This window comes from Poecilia reticulata, chromosome 23 (genome assembly GCF_904066995.2).
Source record: "Poecilia reticulata chromosome 23, P_reticulata-male-v2, whole genome shotgun sequence".
NCBI lineage: Eukaryota > Metazoa > Chordata > Actinopteri > Cyprinodontiformes > Poeciliidae > Poecilia > Poecilia reticulata.
Window position 1 is genome coordinate 3,066,310 of NC_088852.1, and position 19,041 is coordinate 3,085,350.

At 39.8% G+C, this 19,041-nt stretch overlaps 7 protein-coding genes across 11 annotated transcripts; 1 reads left to right on the forward strand and 6 right to left on the reverse strand.

Annotated features, from left to right (window-relative positions):
• The first annotated feature begins 3,406 nt into the window (after nt 1-3,406).
• On the forward strand, nt 3,407-4,172 carry LOC103459354 (histone H1-like). The gene has a single exon (XM_008400857.3). It carries the CDS (start codon nt 3,488-3,490, stop codon nt 4,124-4,126), a length of 639 nt encoding a protein of 212 aa, XP_008399079.1. The 5' UTR covers nt 3,407-3,487; the 3' UTR covers nt 4,127-4,172.
• Nucleotides 4,173-7,906: 3,734 nt separating this feature from the next.
• Nucleotides 7,907-8,525, reverse strand: LOC103459386 (histone H2B 1/2). The gene has a single exon (XM_081603981.1). It carries the CDS (start codon nt 8,447-8,449, stop codon nt 8,075-8,077), a length of 375 nt encoding a protein of 124 aa, XP_081460107.1. The 5' UTR covers nt 8,450-8,525; the 3' UTR covers nt 7,907-8,074.
• A 612-nt stretch (nt 8,526-9,137) lies between these two features.
• Nucleotides 9,138-9,590, reverse strand: LOC145550158 (histone H4). The gene has a single exon (XM_081603912.1). It carries the CDS (start codon nt 9,494-9,496, stop codon nt 9,185-9,187), a length of 312 nt encoding a protein of 103 aa, XP_081460038.1. The 5' UTR covers nt 9,497-9,590; the 3' UTR covers nt 9,138-9,184.
• A 601-nt stretch (nt 9,591-10,191) lies between these two features.
• Nucleotides 10,192-12,193, reverse strand: LOC108166092 (histone H2A). Of its 5 annotated transcripts, none has more exons than XM_081603908.1 (3): nt 10,846-12,193; nt 10,733-10,764; nt 10,192-10,532 (listed from the first exon to the last, which is right to left on the reverse strand). In XM_081603908.1, exon 1 carries the CDS (start codon nt 12,100-12,102, stop codon nt 11,716-11,718), a length of 387 nt encoding a protein of 128 aa, XP_081460034.1. In that variant the 5' UTR covers nt 12,103-12,193; the 3' UTR covers nt 10,192-10,532; nt 10,733-10,764; nt 10,846-11,715. The 5 variants fall into 5 exon arrangements, with proteins under 5 accessions (XP_081460034.1, XP_081460035.1, XP_081460031.1 ...); XM_081603909.1 differs by having other exon boundaries at nt 10,192-10,546; XM_081603905.1 differs by having other exon boundaries at nt 10,192-10,764.
• Nucleotides 12,194-12,377: 184 nt separating this feature from the next.
• Nucleotides 12,378-13,975, reverse strand: LOC145550154 (histone H3). The gene has a single exon (XM_081603902.1). It carries the CDS (start codon nt 13,865-13,867, stop codon nt 13,457-13,459), a length of 411 nt encoding a protein of 136 aa, XP_081460028.1. The 5' UTR covers nt 13,868-13,975; the 3' UTR covers nt 12,378-13,456.
• A 198-nt stretch (nt 13,976-14,173) lies between these two features.
• LOC103459356 (histone H1-like) lies at nt 14,174-18,021 on the reverse strand. The gene has a single exon (XM_008400859.3). The coding sequence runs from the start codon at nt 16,181-16,183 to the stop codon at nt 15,431-15,433; it is 753 nt and encodes a 250-aa protein (XP_008399081.1). The 5' UTR covers nt 16,184-18,021; the 3' UTR covers nt 14,174-15,430.
• A 141-nt stretch (nt 18,022-18,162) lies between these two features.
• LOC145550157 (histone H2B 1/2) lies at nt 18,163-18,941 on the reverse strand. The gene has a single exon (XM_081603911.1). The coding sequence runs from the start codon at nt 18,802-18,804 to the stop codon at nt 18,430-18,432; it is 375 nt and encodes a 124-aa protein (XP_081460037.1). The 5' UTR covers nt 18,805-18,941; the 3' UTR covers nt 18,163-18,429.
• Between the last annotated feature and the right edge of the window lie 100 nt (nt 18,942-19,041).

Here is a 19,041-nt window from a genome sequence, read left to right on the forward strand (position 1 = left end):
AAAAGGGATATAAACATTTATTATAAGCAACTCCCTCCTCTAATTTCACAAAGAGCTTATTTTTGTATATTATTTTGGGCTTTATTAAGGACCTTCCACAGTCTGACTTCACTCACACAAACCAACATTGCAAAGCACTCAGAAAGTACTTAATCCACATCCTTTTAAAGCTACAGTATGTAACTCCTGTTTCTCCCGCCATATATATATATATATATATATATATATATATATATATATATATATATATATATATATATATATATATATATATATATATATATATATATATATATGCGCAGTATCTTGGCTCTTGGCTGTGCCTAGATACTGCGCATACTGCGCATATATATATATATATATATATATATATATATATATATATATATATATATATATATATATATATATATATACCACATCAGACAAGACCCAAGGTGTAGGTTGTGCAAGGAGGCCCCTGAGACAGTCCAGCACATAATAGCAGGGTGCAAGATGCTGGCAGGGAAAGCGTACATGGAACGACATAACCAAGTGGTGGGCATAGTGTACAGGAACATCTGTGCAGAATATGGACTGGAAGCCCCGAGATCAAAGTGGGGAACACCCCCAAAAGTGGTGGAGAATGACCGAGCTAAGATCCTGTGGGACTTCCAGATCCAGACAGACAAGATGGTAATGGCGAACCAACCGGACATTGTGGTGGTGGATAAAGAACAGAGGAAAGCCGTTGTAGTGGATGTAGCAATACCAAGTGATTACAACATCAGGAAAAAGGAGCATGAGAAACTGGAGAAATACCAGGGCCTCAGGGAGGAACTGGAAAAGACCTGGAAGGTGAAGACCACAGTGGGGCCTGTGGTCATCGGGGCCCTCGGGGCAGTCAGTCACCCCCAAACTGGAGCAGTGGCTCAAACAGATCCCAGGAACAACATCAGACATCTCAGTCCAGAAATGTGCAGTTCTAGGCACAACCAAGATACTGCGCAGAACCCTCAAGCTCCCAGGCCTCTGGTAGAGGACCCGAGCTCAGAGGATGAAACAGACCACCTGAGGAGGGTGAGAAGGGAATTTTTTTTTTTTAGTTGAGACGCTTTACCAAGGTCGAGAAAGAGTCACATGCTGTTAGACAAAAGGCTCATAGTAAAGAGTTACATGTTTGATTCTGTTAGACACCAAGGTCCATTTCTCACGAAAAAGAAACGTTTTCCCAGGCTCAGAGACATGGTGTGATTTCAGGGAGTGTCTTCAGTCCATATAATCAGCTTCCATCCTCCTTCTCCTCAGACGCTGCAATTTTTTTTTTAGAAACTTCTCGAATGTAATGGTAAAATCGTCTCCTTTCATCTCTCAAAGTGAATAAAATAAGTGAATAAAATAAGTAAAGTCTGAATGCTTTTCTTGGCTGATTTTATGCTCCGTGTATCAATACAAATTATGATTCATCGATCGGGATTTCCATTCCCAACATTATATATATATATATATATATATATATATATATATATATATATATATATATATATATATATATATATGTGTGTGTGTGTGTGTGTGTATGACAGTGTAATATGGGTCCCCACTAAGTGACAAGAGTGTTAGAAAATGTATGGATGGGTCTTAGCACTGTCAATCAACTCATGTACATGCTACTCAATGTGCTACTGGTGGAGGAACAACAGGACAACCGTTTATCTGCTGTTATTTGTTATCATGCTAACTAGTCTTAGCATTCACAACAGGCTCTGTTAGCTGCATCAAAGCAGGGGGTGGGCAGTGGTCAATTGTCGGTCAATTCTGTAATTGACAACGCTAAGACCCGCCTGCAGACTCTGATTGGTTGTCTCTGGATAACACTGGGAGCAATGGGAGAAGGCAGAGGAGTTCTATTTTTTCACACATTATCTGTCTAAACATGCTGCCACAACATAGTGACAGTTTAAACAAACATGTAAAAATGTATGTATACAACTTTTCATAAACCCTACATACTGCAACTTTAGCTCCAACCATCCTTTTTGGCCAATTTCAGAAATTCCCACTTAATTGCAGCAAGTGACAGACAATCGTTTCAGCGCTGGAGTGATGAAGGACAAAGGCTCTCAAACAACATAGAGAGCATTACAAAATGTTCAAAAAATATGTTAAAAAATTATTCTTTTTTAAATAGCGAAATTGTTACCTTTTCGATCTTTTAGTAACTCAAAACCCAAAATAGTTTAGATTTTAATGTCTCTAGGCCTATGTAACTTTGCCGTTATAAATATTTACTTCTCTCTCTGGTTATTTCAGGTCAACCTTTCTGCATTACAATACATTGCTAAGGCTGCCAATGAACTCTGACCTGGAAGACAAAGCTTTAGAGCAGCTTCTCATATTTGTTTTCAGATATTTAGATGAAATCTTTCTCTGCCTTGACTGAAATCAAGCTTCTCCTTGAAATATATGAGCAAAAAGATTCAGTTCAGTGTTATGTCATTCAGTTTGATCCAGTGCTGACAGTTTACTTTTGATAAGGTAATTTTTCAGAAGGTTTTTTTTTATTTTCAAACAGATAAAACTGTTGGTCTAATTCTGAAAATAAAGGATTTTAATTCATTTAAAATGCTATACAGATTGAAAAATATTAATTATTTGTTGTTTGTGGAGTAAATTAGTCACTGGTAGTACAGCACTGTGATTTACAAATTGTATTTTTCCTCTGATGCGATACATGTTGAGAGTAATATCCTAGTATACCAGATGTTAGTGACACACAGATCTTCGGTTCAGATTCCTGAAGAGGTACCTTAATGTTATGAGGATCTAAAAATAAATCTGAAATCACTGCTGAGTGGATCAACATTGTTTTCTCATTTTCTTGGGTGAACCTAAATAGGAATAATTGGAGACAAGCAGCTAATCCATTCTGCTGATGGATTAGCAGAAGTGTTTCCTTTCTGGTAACCATAAGTCTGTTCCATAACAGTGTTCTATAACAGTTATTCACCGACAGCTTCCATGTGTTTGCTGCCAGAGAAATCCTTCCCCTTAACCCTCCAACAAATTGCACCACCTCAACATTTTCACCAGTACTTTGCTTAAACATGTCTCTGCTAACGAAAACACAACATGTATACCCTATGCAAACCGATTTTAAATGTTTTAGGAGACGAAATATGTAGAAAAACCGCCGCTCAGCGCACAAAATCACAGCGTATCTGACAGGTCTGAAGGGTGCTGGGAAGAAAATACAAAGTTCTGGAAACCAAACACAACGGTAGTACATAGAGAGGAGGGTTTTGCTTCTGTTATAGCAACATTTAAGTTATAGGAACTTTATTTAGTTAGGATTTTAAGCGTAAAACGAAGCCGAGAAAACACAAGTGTGGCCATGTTTGATGCGGTAGCGTAGCGGCGGGCTGAGTTGTCTCTTCACGGTTCTCACGCCTGTTATAAGTCCCGCCTCCCGCTCTAAGCTTGACACAAGAGATATCAACTCAGAAACATGACGGAAGTAGCTCCGGCGGCTATTAGATCCTCGGCAAAACTCCCGATGAAGAAGTCCGCTTCGCGGACCAGGAAGGATGGACCCAGCATCTCCAAACTCATCGTGGACGCCGTGGCTGACTCCAAGGAACGTAAAGGGGTTTCTCTGGCGGCGCTCAAGAAACTCCTAGCCAAGAATGGCGTTGACGTGAGGAAGTCCAACAAGCGCATCAACAGCGCTATTACCAAGCTGGTGACAGGTGGAAGCCTGAGCCGGACTAGAGGGACCGGAGCATCCGGGTCCTTCAAGATAGCTAAAGCTAACACTAAAAAGAATAAGCCCAAACCCGCAAAACCAGTGAAGAAGGCAACTCCGAAGAAGAAGAAGGCTCCCGCCAAGGCCAAGAGACCAGCAGCCAAGAAATCACCGAAAAAGTCACCGGCGAAGAAACCAGCCAGGAAGTCTCCGAAGAAGGGACCGGCAAAGAAAGCAGCCAAAAGGGTAAAAAGAAGCCCTAAAAAGAGCACCAAAAAAAGCCCCAAAAAGAGTCCCAAAAAGGCCACAGCTAGGAGGCCGAAGCCGGCTAAGAGACCAGCAGCCAAGAAAAGCCCGGCAAAAAGGCGCCCAGCTAAGAAGGCTAAGAGGAGCTACTGGTAAACACCTGCTTCACCCACTGCGCAAAGCACCAAAGGCTCTTTTAAGAGCCACCACTCCTTCAGCTGAAGAGACGGTTCCTAACAGGCATATAATCAGTTACCTTAAAAATGGAATATATTTTCTGAAAGCGATTTATTAAATATAAGAGGGTTTAAAACAATATTCTGGTTTGATAAATTGTGAAATTAGGACAACATACATCTGATTGGCTCAGATTCTTTGTTGCCAACCAGTAATTGTTGAATTGTATCACTGAATATTCTCATGACGACCGGAGATTAAATCCGTATGAAAAACCTCATAGAAGGATTATCAGTCATCAACAGCCACTCTACTGCGCATGTCACATTCAGAAAGCAGGCAAGAATATATTATTCTGTTTACAGTAAGGCTAATAAAATAATTTCCAACTCGACGTCAGCGCAGATCTTCACTCCGCGCAACTCCGTGAGCAGCTTTGCGGTATTTGTATTTTTCAGGTTTTATTTTTAGCACATCGTCTCTGTACGTCACACTGCCTGTTGCTCAACCCGCTGCACTGTTGAAGGCTTGGTTTGCCAGCTGTCTGGAAGGATTCAGCTACATTTTAAGTTTACCTCTAATTGTGACCAAATTAGAAAGAAGCTAAATATGATTTTCAATTTTTTTTTAAAATAAAAACATAGTTTTTATGAAAAATGTAAGTTTCTATTATTGCTCACCATGTATATGTTCGTCTTATTTAGAGGGACTTCACTGAGGAGAGCTTATTGGGAACAATTTGCTTTAATATTTGCTAGTAAGTAAAAGTTTGGTGCATTTTCTCTCGTCATTTATCGACTCACCTGAATTTTATGTTTACTGGTCATTAAGTCGCATCTCATTCACTAAATTTTATTTGGTAGAATAACTTATTTTATCACGTTGTGTGTGATAAACAGTTGTAGTACGCCGATAGCATGCTAGCTAATATTAAAACCGCAAGATAAATGCGGGTAACCATGGCAACTAGTGAGCGTTTAAAGGCCGGCCGGCTCTTACAGGCCCGTTGCGCTGTGTTTACAAAGAAATAATCCATCTTTACTAAACTACATTTACATTTTAGGTGTTCGATCCCTAATCAGGGCAGTTAAGTCATTAAATCCATCTAAATATTTACATCCTCAAATAGTTACATTTACATTACATCTAGATGCCTCGTTAACCCAAAATAAGATACCACCGTTGATGGTAGATTTGAATTGGTCACATTAAACTTATAATACAAGAGTTTAATCAAAGGTAGCAGAACATGAAACTGTTTTTTTAAACAAGGTTTTTTTTTAAGTCAAAACAAATAAAAATAACGATTACAGATACAGAAAACTTATACATTTACAGAATAAACTAAGTAGAAACATATCAATCCTGGCTAAAGATAGATATATTCTGAATAATAAATCACTTAATATTCTATATAACTCTGATTTTTCCATATTTAACATATTATTCAGAAGTGTGAGAAATTAATTTAAAAAGCTCTTTGCATCCACTAACAGAAATGAGCCGTTAGAATCATCCATAATGTTGGTTATTATGAGCACACAAACCCATTCTTATTAAAATCTAGAATTCTTATATTTGAAGATCTGGTGGAATTTTAAATGGCTCAAATTATGTTTAAGGCATCTAATAAACTGCTACCTGACTTCATGCAGAGCATGTCTTATGAAAGAGAAGCAAAATTATAGAAGTTTAATGAGGAGTTAAAGTCAAAATATAGTGTAATTTAAAAGGAAATATTAGGTCATTTTCACAAGATATAGAAGATGGGTGAGAGATAGAACTAATGTGTTCATGTAAACACATGAACATGAGTGTGTGGGTATAGATACAAGTCCTTCTCAAAATAATTAGCATATTGTGATAAAGTTCATTATTTTCCATAATGTAATGATCAAAATTAAACTGTCATATATTTTAGATACACTGCACACCAACTGAAATATTTCAGGTCTTTTATTGTTTTAATACTGATGATTTTGGCAAACAGCTCATGAAAACCCAAAATGCCCGTCTCAAAAAATTAGCATATTTCATCCGATCAATAAAAGAAATGTGTTTTAATACCAAAAAAGTCAACCTTCAAATAATTATGTTCAGTTATGCATCAATACTTGGTCAGGAATCCTTCTGCAGCCTTCAGTGCGGCATGGAGGCAATCAGCCTGTGGCTCTGCTGAGGTGTTATGGAGCCCAGGATGCTTCGATGGCATCTTCTCACAGATTCTCTATGGGGTTCAGGTCAGGAGAGTTGGCAGGCCAATTGGGCACAGTAACACCATGGTCAGTGGTTTTGGCACTGTGAGCAGGAGCCAGGATGTGTTGAAAAATGAAATCTTCATCTCCATAAAGCTTTTCAGCAGATGGAAGCTTGAAGTTCTCCAAAACCTCCTGATAGCTGCTGCATTGACCTGCCCTTGATAAAACACAGTGGACCAACACCAGCAGCTGACATGGCTCCTCAGACCATCACTGACTGTGGGTACTTGACACTGGACTTCTGTCCTTTTGGCATTTCCTTCTCCCCAGTCTTCCTCCAGACTCTGGCACCTTGATTTCTGAATGACATGTAAAATTTGCTTTCATTCGAAAAAAGTACTTTGGACCACTGAGCACCAGTCCAGTGCTGCTTCTCTGTAGCCCAGGTCAGGCGCTACTGCCGTTGTTTCAGGTTCAACGGTGGCTTGACCTTTGACCTGGGGAATGCAGCACCTGTAGCCCATTTCCTGCACACGCCTGTGCACGGTGGCTCGGGATGTTTCTACTCCAGACTCAGTCCACTGCTTCCCCCAAGGTCTGGAATCGGCTCTTCTCCACAATCTTCCTCTGGATCCGGTCACCTCTTCTTCTCGTTGTGCAGCGTTTTCTGCCACACTTTTTCCTTCCCACTGAGGTGCCTTGATACTCTGGGAACAGCCTATTGGTTCAGAAATGTCTTTCTGTGTCTCACCTCTTGCTTGAGGGCGTCAATGATGGCCTTCTGGACAGCAGTCAGGTCAGCAGTCTGATCCATGATTGCAGTTTTGAGTAATGAACCAGGCTGGGAGTTTTTAAAAGCCTCAGGAATCTTTTGCAGGTGTTTAGAGTTACTTTGTTGATTCAGATGATGAGGCTAACTGCTCGTTCAGAGAACCTTTTCATGATATGCTAATTTTTGGAGATGGGAATTTTGGGTTTTCATGAACTGTTTGCCAAAATCATCAGTATTAAAACAATAAAAGACCTGAAATATTTCAGTTGGTGTGCAATGAATCTAAAATATGACAGTTTAATTTTTATCATTACATTATGAAAAATAATGAACTTTATCACAATATGCTAATTGTTTGAGAAGGACCTGTATATGAATGCATATTTTTAGGCAGGTAAAACTAACTTGTCATTTTCTAATTTTTGAATTGGGCTCAATCTAAAAATATTGTAGTTTTTGGTGTAGGAGTTCATAAGTTTCTTAATTCTTCCTACTTTTTTCAAGTGTGTTAAGATATTGAACAAAAATATGTATTGCATTCCTTGTTCATGTGTGATTTCATAATTCTGTCATGTTTAAATTTAATCAGCACTAGACCACAATAAAAGTATTTGATTTCCAAAGTATTATTCAAAATTCAGTACGATTGTAAATTTTGAAAAAATTTAACCAAAAAAAAAAAAAAAGTTTAAAGACGGTTACTACAAATAAATTAGTTCCGCAAACAACTCATGTGAATCTGAAAGTCACATTGTTAAGAAAACCTGGGTTGACAGGGGAAATGCAAAGTACTTTAGAACAGGGTTTTATGGATATAAATGTAGTAATTCCCCTTTACATGAGCATTTGAGAAATTAAGCAATCCGACAGTAAATGATTAATGTACAAGTTTCTTGCGCTTAGTTGTATTTGTGTGGCCCTAAAAAGGGCCTTTGGTTCTGATGGTAAACAGCAGGTTTACTTGGAGCTGGTGTACTTTGTGACCGCCTTGGTGCCCTCGGACACGGCGTGCTTGGCCAGCTCTCCGGGAAGCAAGAGGCGCACGGCCGTCTGGATCTCCCTGGAGGTGATGGTGGAGCGCTTGTTGTAGTGAGCCAGGCGGGAAGCCTCGGAGGCGATGCGTTCAAAGATGTCGTTAACGAACGAGTTCATGATGCTCATAGCCTTGGACGAGATGCCGGTGTCGGGGTGGACCTGCTTGAGGACTTTGTAGACGTAGATGGCGTAGCTCTCCTTCCTTGTCTTTCTCCTCTTCTTGCCTCCTTTGCCGGCCGTCTTGGTCACGGCTTTCTTAGAGCCCTTCTTGGGCGCAGACTTGGCGGGTTCAGGCATCCTGATGTGTTTCTGGGAAACAGCAACGAATGAGGAAGGGCGCACACAGAGACTAGTATTATAGAGGCTGCATGTAAATCAGAGTGCGCTGACGCCTGCCTCTGATTGGTTCAGTTGCTCAGAGCGTTAGAATGTCTTTAGGATTTGTTCGCGCGTCCAAGTGCTTGAATAGTGTAAAATAAGTATATATTTTTCGAAGTTTATTACGTAGCTCTGCTTTTATGTGTTCCTTCAAGTGTTTTACAAACCTGTACGTTATGCTTAGTATTTAATATTTCCATAACTTTTAAATCAAATTTACTTAGTAATATTACATTTTAAGCTTAATCAAAGGGAAAAAAAAGTCACAAATAATTTGCATACTCCAAATATAATCTTTATTGGTGTTGCCCATGACTCATCTTGCTTTAATTATTCAGGAGAGGATGTTTCCATTTTATGTAGATTGACTTAAAATTTCTAGATTTCAAGTAAGATGACGGGAACTGCTGTACTTTCACATACAAGCATGGACTGTTGCGTTTTCCCATTTTTTTATTCACGCTTGAGAAGGGCTCATTTCCGCTGTAGTGCATTCTATGCTTCAGTTCTACAAGTGAGGCAAATACATCCTTCATTAACAACGTACTTATTCACCTTTTCACAGAACGCATTATACAAATTAAGGAAACGTCTCTTGAGAAGTGTGGGTGGCTCTGAAAAGAGCCGTTGGTCTTTAGTAAATAGCTGGTAGATTTAACCTCCGAAGCCGTACAGAGTGCGGCCCTGCCTCTTGAGAGCGTACACCACATCCATAGCGGTCACGGTCTTTCTCTTGGCGTGCTCGGTGTAGGTGACGGCATCACGGATGACGTTCTCCAGGAAGACCTTGAGCACACCGCGGGTCTCCTCGTAGATGAGACCCGAGATACGCTTGACTCCGCCGCGGCGAGCCAGGCGGCGGATAGCGGGCTTGGTGATGCCCTGGATGTTGTCACGAAGGACTTTACGGTGACGCTTGGCGCCTCCCTTCCCGAGTCCTTTACCTCCCTTTCCACGGCCACTCATGTTATCAACAATAAATCAGCTTCAACACTAACTGAAACTCCAAGGTGGCGTCTTTATTTAAACACATATCACGGACGTAAGTGAAGACATGCACTCGCCAACATTCGATTTTCGCCTTTCAGTCCGCAAACAGAACAGGAACCATTTCCGTTTAAAGGACAATATTTCAAAATAAAGACTTTTTTAAACAGGACATGACAAGAATTAGTTTAATTAAAATGAACATAAATAAAGTTTCTTCTTTCAGGAACAAATACAGTTAGATATTTGTGTGAGGATTTGGGTTTTCACTGTTTATTTTGGCTTCTGTTCCTTGCGAGTCTCTGTGTTGCCTGTCAGCCTCTGATTGTTCCCAGGTGTGTCTCGTTCCCTTGTATTTAAGTCCACCATAATCAAGTCCGTGTGTATTTAAGTCCACCTGTTGTTTCTGTCTCTTGTCGTGTCCTCGTCTTTGTCAGCGTCAGTCTGTTAGTCGTCACAGTATACCTGGTTAAGTTCTGTGTCGGCATCAGCTCCAAGTATTCAGTCTTAATTTTACAGTTGCTTCCGGTGTTAAGCGCTTGTGTAACCTGTATTATATTGTAGGACTATTAGGATTATTTAAATAAATAATCCAAGTTAGTCAATCCAAGTGATTCTTAAAACTAGGTTTGTCTGCTGGAGGAAGAGGCAAATTGTAAAACACAGACAACTAGTTGGTGCAAAATTGGTGAATTGTATTAATATTTACAATATATACAAGTTAGTCCACAATTTAAAGTTCAGAAGGGTTCCTTAAACCAAGGAAGTCAGCAAGTCTTTGTTGATGAAAGGGAAAAAGCAAAATTAATAATCCAGTTCCATCAAAGTGAAGATTGTTGGGCTGAATCTCCAACCAATTCTGAAGAGTTTCTTGATGATAGGAAGTTGATGTGGTATTTCTGTGATCCGCTAATTGGTTAGCTCCTCAGTTTGGTCGTCATGATACCAGACAATCCATGACTTTTCCTGGATCCTGAAGCAGACTGCTTGAATGGGAGTCTGCAACACACCTGGCCTGCGTCAACAGGCCTAAATAATCAATTCACATGTATGATTACATGAGTTTACACAAGTAAATGCAACATCTTTTACACAACAGTGTTTTATGCTGGTGAGCATTTCAGTTTAAATGTGCTATATTTATATCGGTGTATAAGCAACTCACAGGCTGGGAAGGCTAGTGCTAGCATGCTAGCTCCCGAACACAACACTCACCAGTTCCCTCTTGACAAACCGTGATCACGCGTCTGCAAACCAACAGAGGCACACGATGGAAGGATTCACAACAGACAGTTAGCAACTGATTTGGAAACGGACCAGAAGCCTACCTGCACATCAGAGTCCGACAGCGTCTCCCACCTAGGACGCCAATTTGCAGCCATATGAACAGTAGCTGTCAATTTAGGACGCTGACGTGCAGCCGTCACGTGACTTTAAAACCGCGCGAGAACAATGTTGTTCTTGCTTGAATTAGTTTGTAAAGAATAAATTAAGGAAAGGAGGATTTTTTATTTCTAATTAAATCTTTAAATAAAATAAATCTAACAATGGAAAATAAAACTGAATCTAATATAGAAAAATTATCCTGGTTACACTTGCTTTGTTCTCTGCCGTGCAGCCCGTTTACTGGACTGTCGAGCTGTTCATTAAAATTCTTCACCTTCATCCTGGGTCCTGTCTGCGTTTCTCCCTCACCGCCAAACCATACAAATCATGACAATTTGTAAATTTGACATGTTACAATTTGTATGTCCCTTAAATAGACTCTTGCATTTTGAAACAAAAAATATTTTATTTTGATATCCAGAGGTGGGAGTTTGACCTAAACCACAGACTGAAAGTATAGCCAACCTTTATACTATAAGGCTTTCACATTACATTATCCTGACCAGGTAAAGAATTCAGAACCCCATATTTAAAGTGATCCATTCGCTTATGTTTATACATGTTGATGCTTCTGAACAGAAGTCTATTTACTTCCCCATAATGGCTACTTTTAAACACAATGCCACATTACACATGTAATTTTTTCATAAATACCTTAAGTAAAATTTTCCTTATTCACGTTTACTTTTTCCTTAACTCGATTGTGACTTCACGTAAAATACACCTAATGTACTTTCAGAACTTTACTCTTCAGATAGATGTGGGTGGCTCTTAAAAGAGCCGTTGGGTTTGTGGTGTTCAGCTGCAAAGGTTTACTTGGCCTTGGCCGCTTTCTCGGTCTTCTTGGGCAGCAGAACAGCCTGGATGTTGGGGAGAACACCACCCTGAGCGATGGTGACTCCACCCAGCAGCTTGTTGAGCTCCTCGTCGTTACGGACGGCCAGCTGCAGGTGACGGGGGATGATTCTGGTCTTCTTGTTATCGCGGGCAGCGTTTCCAGCCAGCTCCAGGATCTCAGCGGTCAGGTACTCGAGCACCGCCGCCAGATAGACTGGAGCTCCGGCGCCGACGCGCTCGGCGTAGTTTCCTTTCCTCAGGAGCCTGTGAACACGGCCCACTGGGAACTGGAGCCCCGCACGGGATGAGCGAGTCTTGGCCTTAGCTCTGGCTTTGCCGCCGGTCTTTCCACGTCCAGACATTTTTTCAATTGAAGTAGATTCCACCTCTGAAAAAATGCAAGTAATGTAACAAACTCAGAGCGTCATCTACTTATAGGCACAGTCTGTTCACTGATTGGTCAGACTTGAGCAGAAAGCTAGTCGTCCAATCAAAACGGCGTGCGTCAAGTTTTCACACTGGAGAGAAGTCTTCCGCTTTACAGTCGCTTGAATCTTCAAAAATAAAATACACAAGCTCAAAAATATGCGACATTATTGGTTCTGGGGTTTTAACTTCACTGTGACGTCTTTTTTGAGTTAAAATAAAACAGTATCTGTAACTTTGTACATCATAAACACTTTTTAATAAAACTTGACTGAATTTAATCACATAATCAAGCTTCATATTTAAATTATAACAAAATAAAACATTTTTGGCCTTCAGTGGTGACTTTTATATTGGAAGTATAGTCACCAGCACATTCACACAGATACACATTAAAACAAACATTGGTGCAAAATAAACAGATGCTGTGCAGAACATTTAGTGTGGTAATCCACACTAAAAGTGGATTACCACAGTGGTAAAGTGGTTTGTCAATGTTCTAATGAACATTGACAAACCACTTTAATCTATAAAGTGTGCAGAAACCTGAAAGGAGATGGAAATGATCGGGTCTGTTTGCAGTAGAGCAGAATGTGGGAGTTTCTGGTGAAAACAGACATGACTGGTTTGTGCAGTCCTCCTCCACAAACACAAAGCCATCAAAACCGCCTCCTCTGTGTTTATCACATAAATGCTTTGAAAAATCATTCTGCTTGCAACAGAATGATCTTTCATTTTGTTGCAAACAGAATGAAACATGAAATCAAACTGACAAAGCAACAATTTGCTGTAAGACATGCACCATTTTGGTTAGTTATTTGGAAAATTAAGTGAATCACAGGTACAAAGGGTTTTCCCAAGATTGATTATAGCCATTTCTGTTCAACAATATTCCTTTCTAAACTATAATTTTTACTGACAAATGATTTTTTTTTCCCCACACTGGACTAGTCACATTTAAATATTTATTGGTATATACATTTAGGGTCAAAAACCTTTTACTCCTGGTAAAGGATGTGGAGACAGAACACTATTAATTTCAGTAATGAACATACAATTTAGGTAAATATTTTTGAAAAATATGTATAAAATCGCATTAAATTCATTCTCAATACCCCATAGGTTTGCAATGAAGGCCTAGTTTTATTTAACCTTTACTTGGCTGTTAAAAAAAATATCAATGTGCATCATTTCAGCATAACACTATATTACGGAAAGTAACACTCTTTAAAGCCATGTAGGTGGCTCTTAAAAGAGCCGTTGGTTTGTTGAAACAAGTCAAGAGTCAGTTTAAGCACGTTCTCCACGGATACGGCGGGCCAGCTGGATGTCTTTAGGCATGATGGTGACTCTCTTGGCGTGGATAGCGCACAGGTTGGTGTCCTCGAAGAGACCCACCAGGTAAGCCTCGCTGGCCTCCTGCAGAGCCATGACGGCGGAGCTCTGGAAGCGCAGGTCGGTCTTAAAGTCTTGAGCGATCTCTCGCACCAAGCGCTGGAAGGGCAGCTTGCGAATCAGCAGCTCGGTGGATTTCTGGTAGCGGCGGATCTCTCGCAGAGCCACGGTACCAGGCCTGTAACGATGAGGCTTCTTGACTCCGCCGGTAGCTGGAGCGCTCTTACGGGCAGCTTTGGTTGCAAGCTGCTTCCTGGGAGCCTTTCCTCCGGTGGATTTACGAGCGGTCTGCTTGGTTCTTGCCATCGCAATGGAGTAGATTTCTTCGCGTTTAGGGCTGCAGCGGGGGTTTATAAAGAGACTGGCGGCGCAAGGTCACTTCTGATTGGTTCAAATTGCTGACGTAGTGAAACCAAATCTCTCTCAGCTATTGGTTAAAAGTGAGATTTCAAAATAAAGCGTGTTAGAAGACGAAGAAACTTTGACAAAAAGATGGATTATTTTAATGTTTTTATAGAAATTAAATGTGTATTTCTTTTGACGGATTCTTAAAATAAACACAAATATATAAGTATTTTAAAGATGAATAGTTAAAACATTTTTCGGAAATTTTATTTGCATTATTTTCAGTTTTTCATGACTAGTGATATCTTTTATGCTCAAATGTACATGCATACATAATCTTATTACACTAAATAGTTGCATATTCCTCTTAATATGATTGCACTACGTTTAGTAATATTTTTCTAATATAGTAAATTTGCCCTTACTGTACAGGATGCTTTACTTTAAATTTTTTATCTGTATTTATCATTTCATCTACATTTAACCTACTGCTGCTGATATACCAGAATTTTCCCACTGAGGGGCAGGAAAAGGTATTTTTATTTTATTGCTCATCACATCAATTATTTGTATAAAGAAAAATGTATGTTTAATTACTGCCAACGCTTTGGTGTTCATGTTTACAACTTAAACCAATATAACTGAAAACATGTTCTCTGAATTATTTTTGTTCATCTATTTTATGTCCCTTAAAATAAAAATTAAAAACTATAGTTCCAAACAAGAATTTAAAATAAATTCTTATCTAAAGACTAACATTGGTATGAGGGGTTTTAATCGTGAACAGTCGTTTTAGCTGACATGTTTCCATGGAGGATCTATGCGATCTCAAATTATTGAAAGCAGCTTGAACACTTCACACTTCTCACCAGTTGGTGGCGGTAGTGCTTTCTTTGTTTGCCAACCGCCATTATAACCAACGCGCACAAACATGGACTGTATAAATAAATAAATGGCATTTATATAGGATATAAAATTCAGTTGATGTTGTAAGGATTAGATGAATAAACAGGAGGGAGGAGATAGTTATAAATAGATAAGAACCGGTCCGTTTTTTGAATGGCACTTATTTTAAGATGGGGAAACATCTTACTGGTTTATGTAATTTGTGTGATACTGTAGAAACGATGGGACATGTTTTCATTAGTTGTAGGAAAAATGGGAATCAAAGATTACTGAATATGGAAATAGGTTTTAATAGGGAATTGAAACTTGACAATGTGGTTGCTCAGTGAAATAGCAATGAAGGTAAAGGGAAGACATTTCGTTTTATAAATAAAAAAAAAACCCACCGGGATCATAAAGACAATTTGAGGAATAAGTATTATGGTCCAACAGATGGCAGTAGTGCAACAATAATGGATGCAAGCTGCCGTTAAAGTCTAAAGAAGACGATTATATTTACTTTCAAAGATAAATGTTGGGAACAGTACTAACTTACATTAGGAACCGCTTCTTCAGTTGAAGGAGTGGTGGCTCTTAAAAGAGCCTTTGGTGCTTTAAGCAGTGGGTGAAGCGAGTTTACTAGTACCTCCTAGCCTTCTTAGCTGGGCGCTTTTTTACCGGCCTTTTCTTGGCTACCGGTCTTCTAACTGCGGGTCTCTTTGCAGCCTTTGGTTTCTTTGCAGCCTTCGGCCTCTTCACAGTTTTTGGCCTCCTTGCGGCGGTCTTCTTGGGGCTCTTCTTTACCTTTCTAGCTACTTTCTTTGCCGGTGACTTCTTCGGGGACCTCTTGGCCGCTGCTCTCTTATTGGCGGGTCTTTTGAGAGCGCTGGCCTTCTTGCCGGTCGGTCGCTTTGCCTTGACGGGAGTCTTCTTCTTCACCGCCTTCTTTAGATTGGCGGCTTTTGGCTGCCTTTTAGGCTTAGCGATCTTGAAGGAGCCGCATGCTCCGGTCCCTTTGGTTCGGCTCAGGGTTCCTCCTGTGACCAGCTTCGTAACGGCGTTATTGATGCGCTTGTTGGCCTTGGACACATTGACGCCTTTCCCTGCCAGAGCCTTCTTGAGAGCCGTCAGAGAGATTCCCTTGCGCTCCTTGGAGTCGGCCACAATGGCCACGATGAGTTTGTAGATGCTGGCTCCCTTCTTGGGCCGATTAGGAGGCTTCGGCGGGACATCCGCCGGGATTACAACAGCTGATGGCGCTACTTCTGTCATATTTCTCACTTGTTGTGCCACGTGCCCAGCGTGCGGCAGGAGGCGGGACTTATAACAGACGTGAGAACCGTGAAGAGACAACTCAGTCCGCCGCTCCGCTGCTGCCACAAAAATGGCCATACTTGTGTTTTCTTCGCCGCATTTTCAGCTTTAAATCTTCTCAAATGTGATATTTTCTAACATAAATGTTACTGTAACGGAAAGGAAACTGATTTGTCTCCACAGTGAGGTCATATTTGGTTTCCAGAAGCTTTTCTTTTTGTTCCAGGAGCGCTCAAAGGTGTCAGAGACCCTCTGATTCCATGCATCGACAGGTGAATTTTCAACACATTTCGTCTCCTAAAACATATAAAATCACTTTACAGAATACATAAATGTGGTCCTCTCATTACAAGAGAAGTCTGTGGAAATAATAAAAATAAAATGGCTGTGGTAGTTTGATTATCTGAGCTTGAAATTTGGAAGTTTCTCCGACAGTAAAAACACACCGAAGCTGTCGATGATTACGCCGCCGGTCAGGATTCCTCTGGGATGAATCTGATGGGGGGGAAAGAAAAGGTTCACCAAATAGTTATTAAAAATAAGTAACTACGCACCTGTCACATTCTAATTTAAAAATTAAGTAAAATATGTTTGTTTTCAGCTTTAAAAATAGATGAGAAACAGTGATAACTTTAAGTCGTCCACATTTCAGATCACTGCTGTTATTCCAGCTCAGCTTGATTCCATAATTATGAAGTGAAACTTTTTTTATATAATAGAAATTGTAAGCAATATTGGAGCATTGTTAGTTTAATCATCTGAACTGTCATGAGGCGAACATTGAGGCAAGTTTTAATCTTCTCTATCAGATATGTTGCCAAAGCTTCAGCTTCCTTTTTTTAATTCATTTGGGCTTTGAAATCATCACACATGTGTTTTTGTTTTAATCCTTACACTTCACTATGTGCTTAGAATTATACTTAGAATCAAGTTGCATTTCCTGGCAGTGGGAAGATTTTAGAAAACAAATTTGCAGTTAAAACATCCCAGAATGAAACATCCCATGGAAGATGAATAGTAATTGAAACTCCTGGCAGCACATGACAAAACTTAAGTATCAGAACAGTTAATAACCAGCAGACATAAAGTGGTGCTGCAGCATTACTGATCAACATCCTGCCAAATGATCACACTTTGGGAAAACAAATGTGATTTAGTTACCCTGTATTAAGCAGAGGTGGGCAGTACTGATGTGCAGATCAATACTGAAATATTGATACACCAGCTTTTAACTCTAAAAACAATGCTCAGATCAAAATAGTACTTATTTTAATACCTCAGTTATTTGAAGGAAGTGTGTTCCTTCAACAAAAATTGAGTGAAAAAAAAACTACTGAGATCTTGTATATTATTTTGGATTTGTGAAAACTACTTTTTGTCCGACCTGGATAAATGCATAACTTGCAGGCTCAGTCAGCCAGACTTTAGTGCTGCAAGCTGAGCCGTGTGTGGAGATTTTTGAGATACAAAAACAATGAGTTGTGCAACACAAACTTTGTGAAACACTTCAGATCAAACCACATCACAGAGTAGAATGCGTTTAAGTTGAGACAGAACAAAAGAGGGAAGCATAATGTCAGATGCACACTGAAAATAGAGATATTTTATAGATAAAATATTTTCAGACTAATTTGCTTTGACAATTAAAGAAATTTTAATTTAAATAATTTTCAAACTATATCAATTAAATATTTTATCGGCAATATCAATTTGAGTCACTCTGTATAATGAAACATGTTATAGATTTACCATACATCTGGAATTGTAAAGTTTTGCTGATACCAGCCTGAATTTTACTCAGTATTGGATTGGAAAATAAACCCGTATTGATCATCACGACTGAGTAGGTGGAGCCAGAATTGATACAAAGTCTATTAAAATTCGTGATTCCTCTTGAAATATGGTATTTCTGTATAGTATCTCAATACCTGAAAAAAATTCTTTCAAATAATTGCATTTCACACATCTTAAAAAATTAACATTTGTTTTGTTCTTCCAGTTATGTTGCTACTAAAATATTTTGCAGACAAACTATATAATTCTGTCCTGTGTTTTAAAAAAAACTATTAAAATAAAAAAAACAAAATGCTAGTCTAATCCATTTAAAGAAAAAATCTTTATTTGCCCAATGTTCACCTGGTGTTGGAGCAAAACCCATTTAAGAAATACAAATTCCATCTTTGATACATTTAATTGTTTTCATGTTACAAATACAAGATACTGTCAGTAAAATGGTGTTTAAATATGAAAAGGACTACTTGCGCTTAGTTGCATTTGTGTGGCCCTGAAAAGGGCCTTTGTGGTTCTGATGGTAAACAGTAGGTTTACTTGGAGCTGGTGTATTTTGTGACCGCCTTGGTGCCCTCGGACACGGCGTGCTTGGCCAGCTCTCCGGGAAGCAGGAGGCGCACGGCCGTCTGGATCTCCCTGGAGGTGATGGTGGAGCGCTTGTTGTAGTGAGCCAGGCGGGAAGCCTCGGAGGCGATGCGCTCAAAGATGTCGTTAACGAACGAGTTCATGATGCTCATAGCCTTGGACGAGATGCCGGTGTCGGGGTGGACCTGCTTGAGGACCTTGTACACGTAGATGGCGTAGCTCTCCTTCCTTGTCTTTCTCCTCTTCTTGCCTCCTTTGCCGGCCGTCTTGGTCACGGCTTTCTTGGAGCCCTTCTTGGGCGCAGACTTGGCGGGTTCAGGCATCCTGATGTGTTTCTGGGAAACAGCAACGAATGAGGAAAAGCGCACGGAGAGACTAGTATTATAGATTCTGTATGTAAATTAGACTGCGCTGATGCCTGACTGTGATAGGCTCAGCTGCTCGGAAGGTTGAACGTTTAATTCATCTCATGCATGCAATTGCGCTTGCCTGCGGTATGCTGAATGTATACAATGTTTTTAAAGTAATTAATACTCCACGTTTCCTTAATTCTTAAGAAA

Excerpts from the sequence above, each read along its gene's own strand:
- LOC145550157 (XM_081603911.1), bottom strand. The coding sequence starts at position 18,804 with ATGCCTGAACCCGCCAAGTCTGCGCCCAAGAAGGGCTCCAAGAAAGCC.
- LOC108166092 (XM_081603908.1), bottom strand. The coding sequence starts at position 12,102 with ATGTCTGGACGTGGAAAGACCGGCGGCAAAGCCAGAGCTAAGGCCAAG.
- LOC103459354 (XM_008400857.3), top strand. The coding sequence starts at position 3,488 with ATGACGGAAGTAGCTCCGGCGGCTATTAGATCCTCGGCAAAACTCCCG.
- LOC103459386 (XM_081603981.1), bottom strand. The coding sequence starts at position 8,449 with ATGCCTGAACCCGCCAAGTCTGCGCCCAAGAAGGGCTCTAAGAAAGCC.
- LOC103459356 (XM_008400859.3), bottom strand. The coding sequence starts at position 16,183 with ATGGCCATTTTTGTGGCAGCAGCGGAGCGGCGGACTGAGTTGTCTCTT.
- LOC145550158 (XM_081603912.1), bottom strand. The coding sequence starts at position 9,496 with ATGAGTGGCCGTGGAAAGGGAGGTAAAGGACTCGGGAAGGGAGGCGCC.
- LOC145550154 (XM_081603902.1), bottom strand. The coding sequence starts at position 13,867 with ATGGCAAGAACCAAGCAGACCGCTCGTAAATCCACCGGAGGAAAGGCT.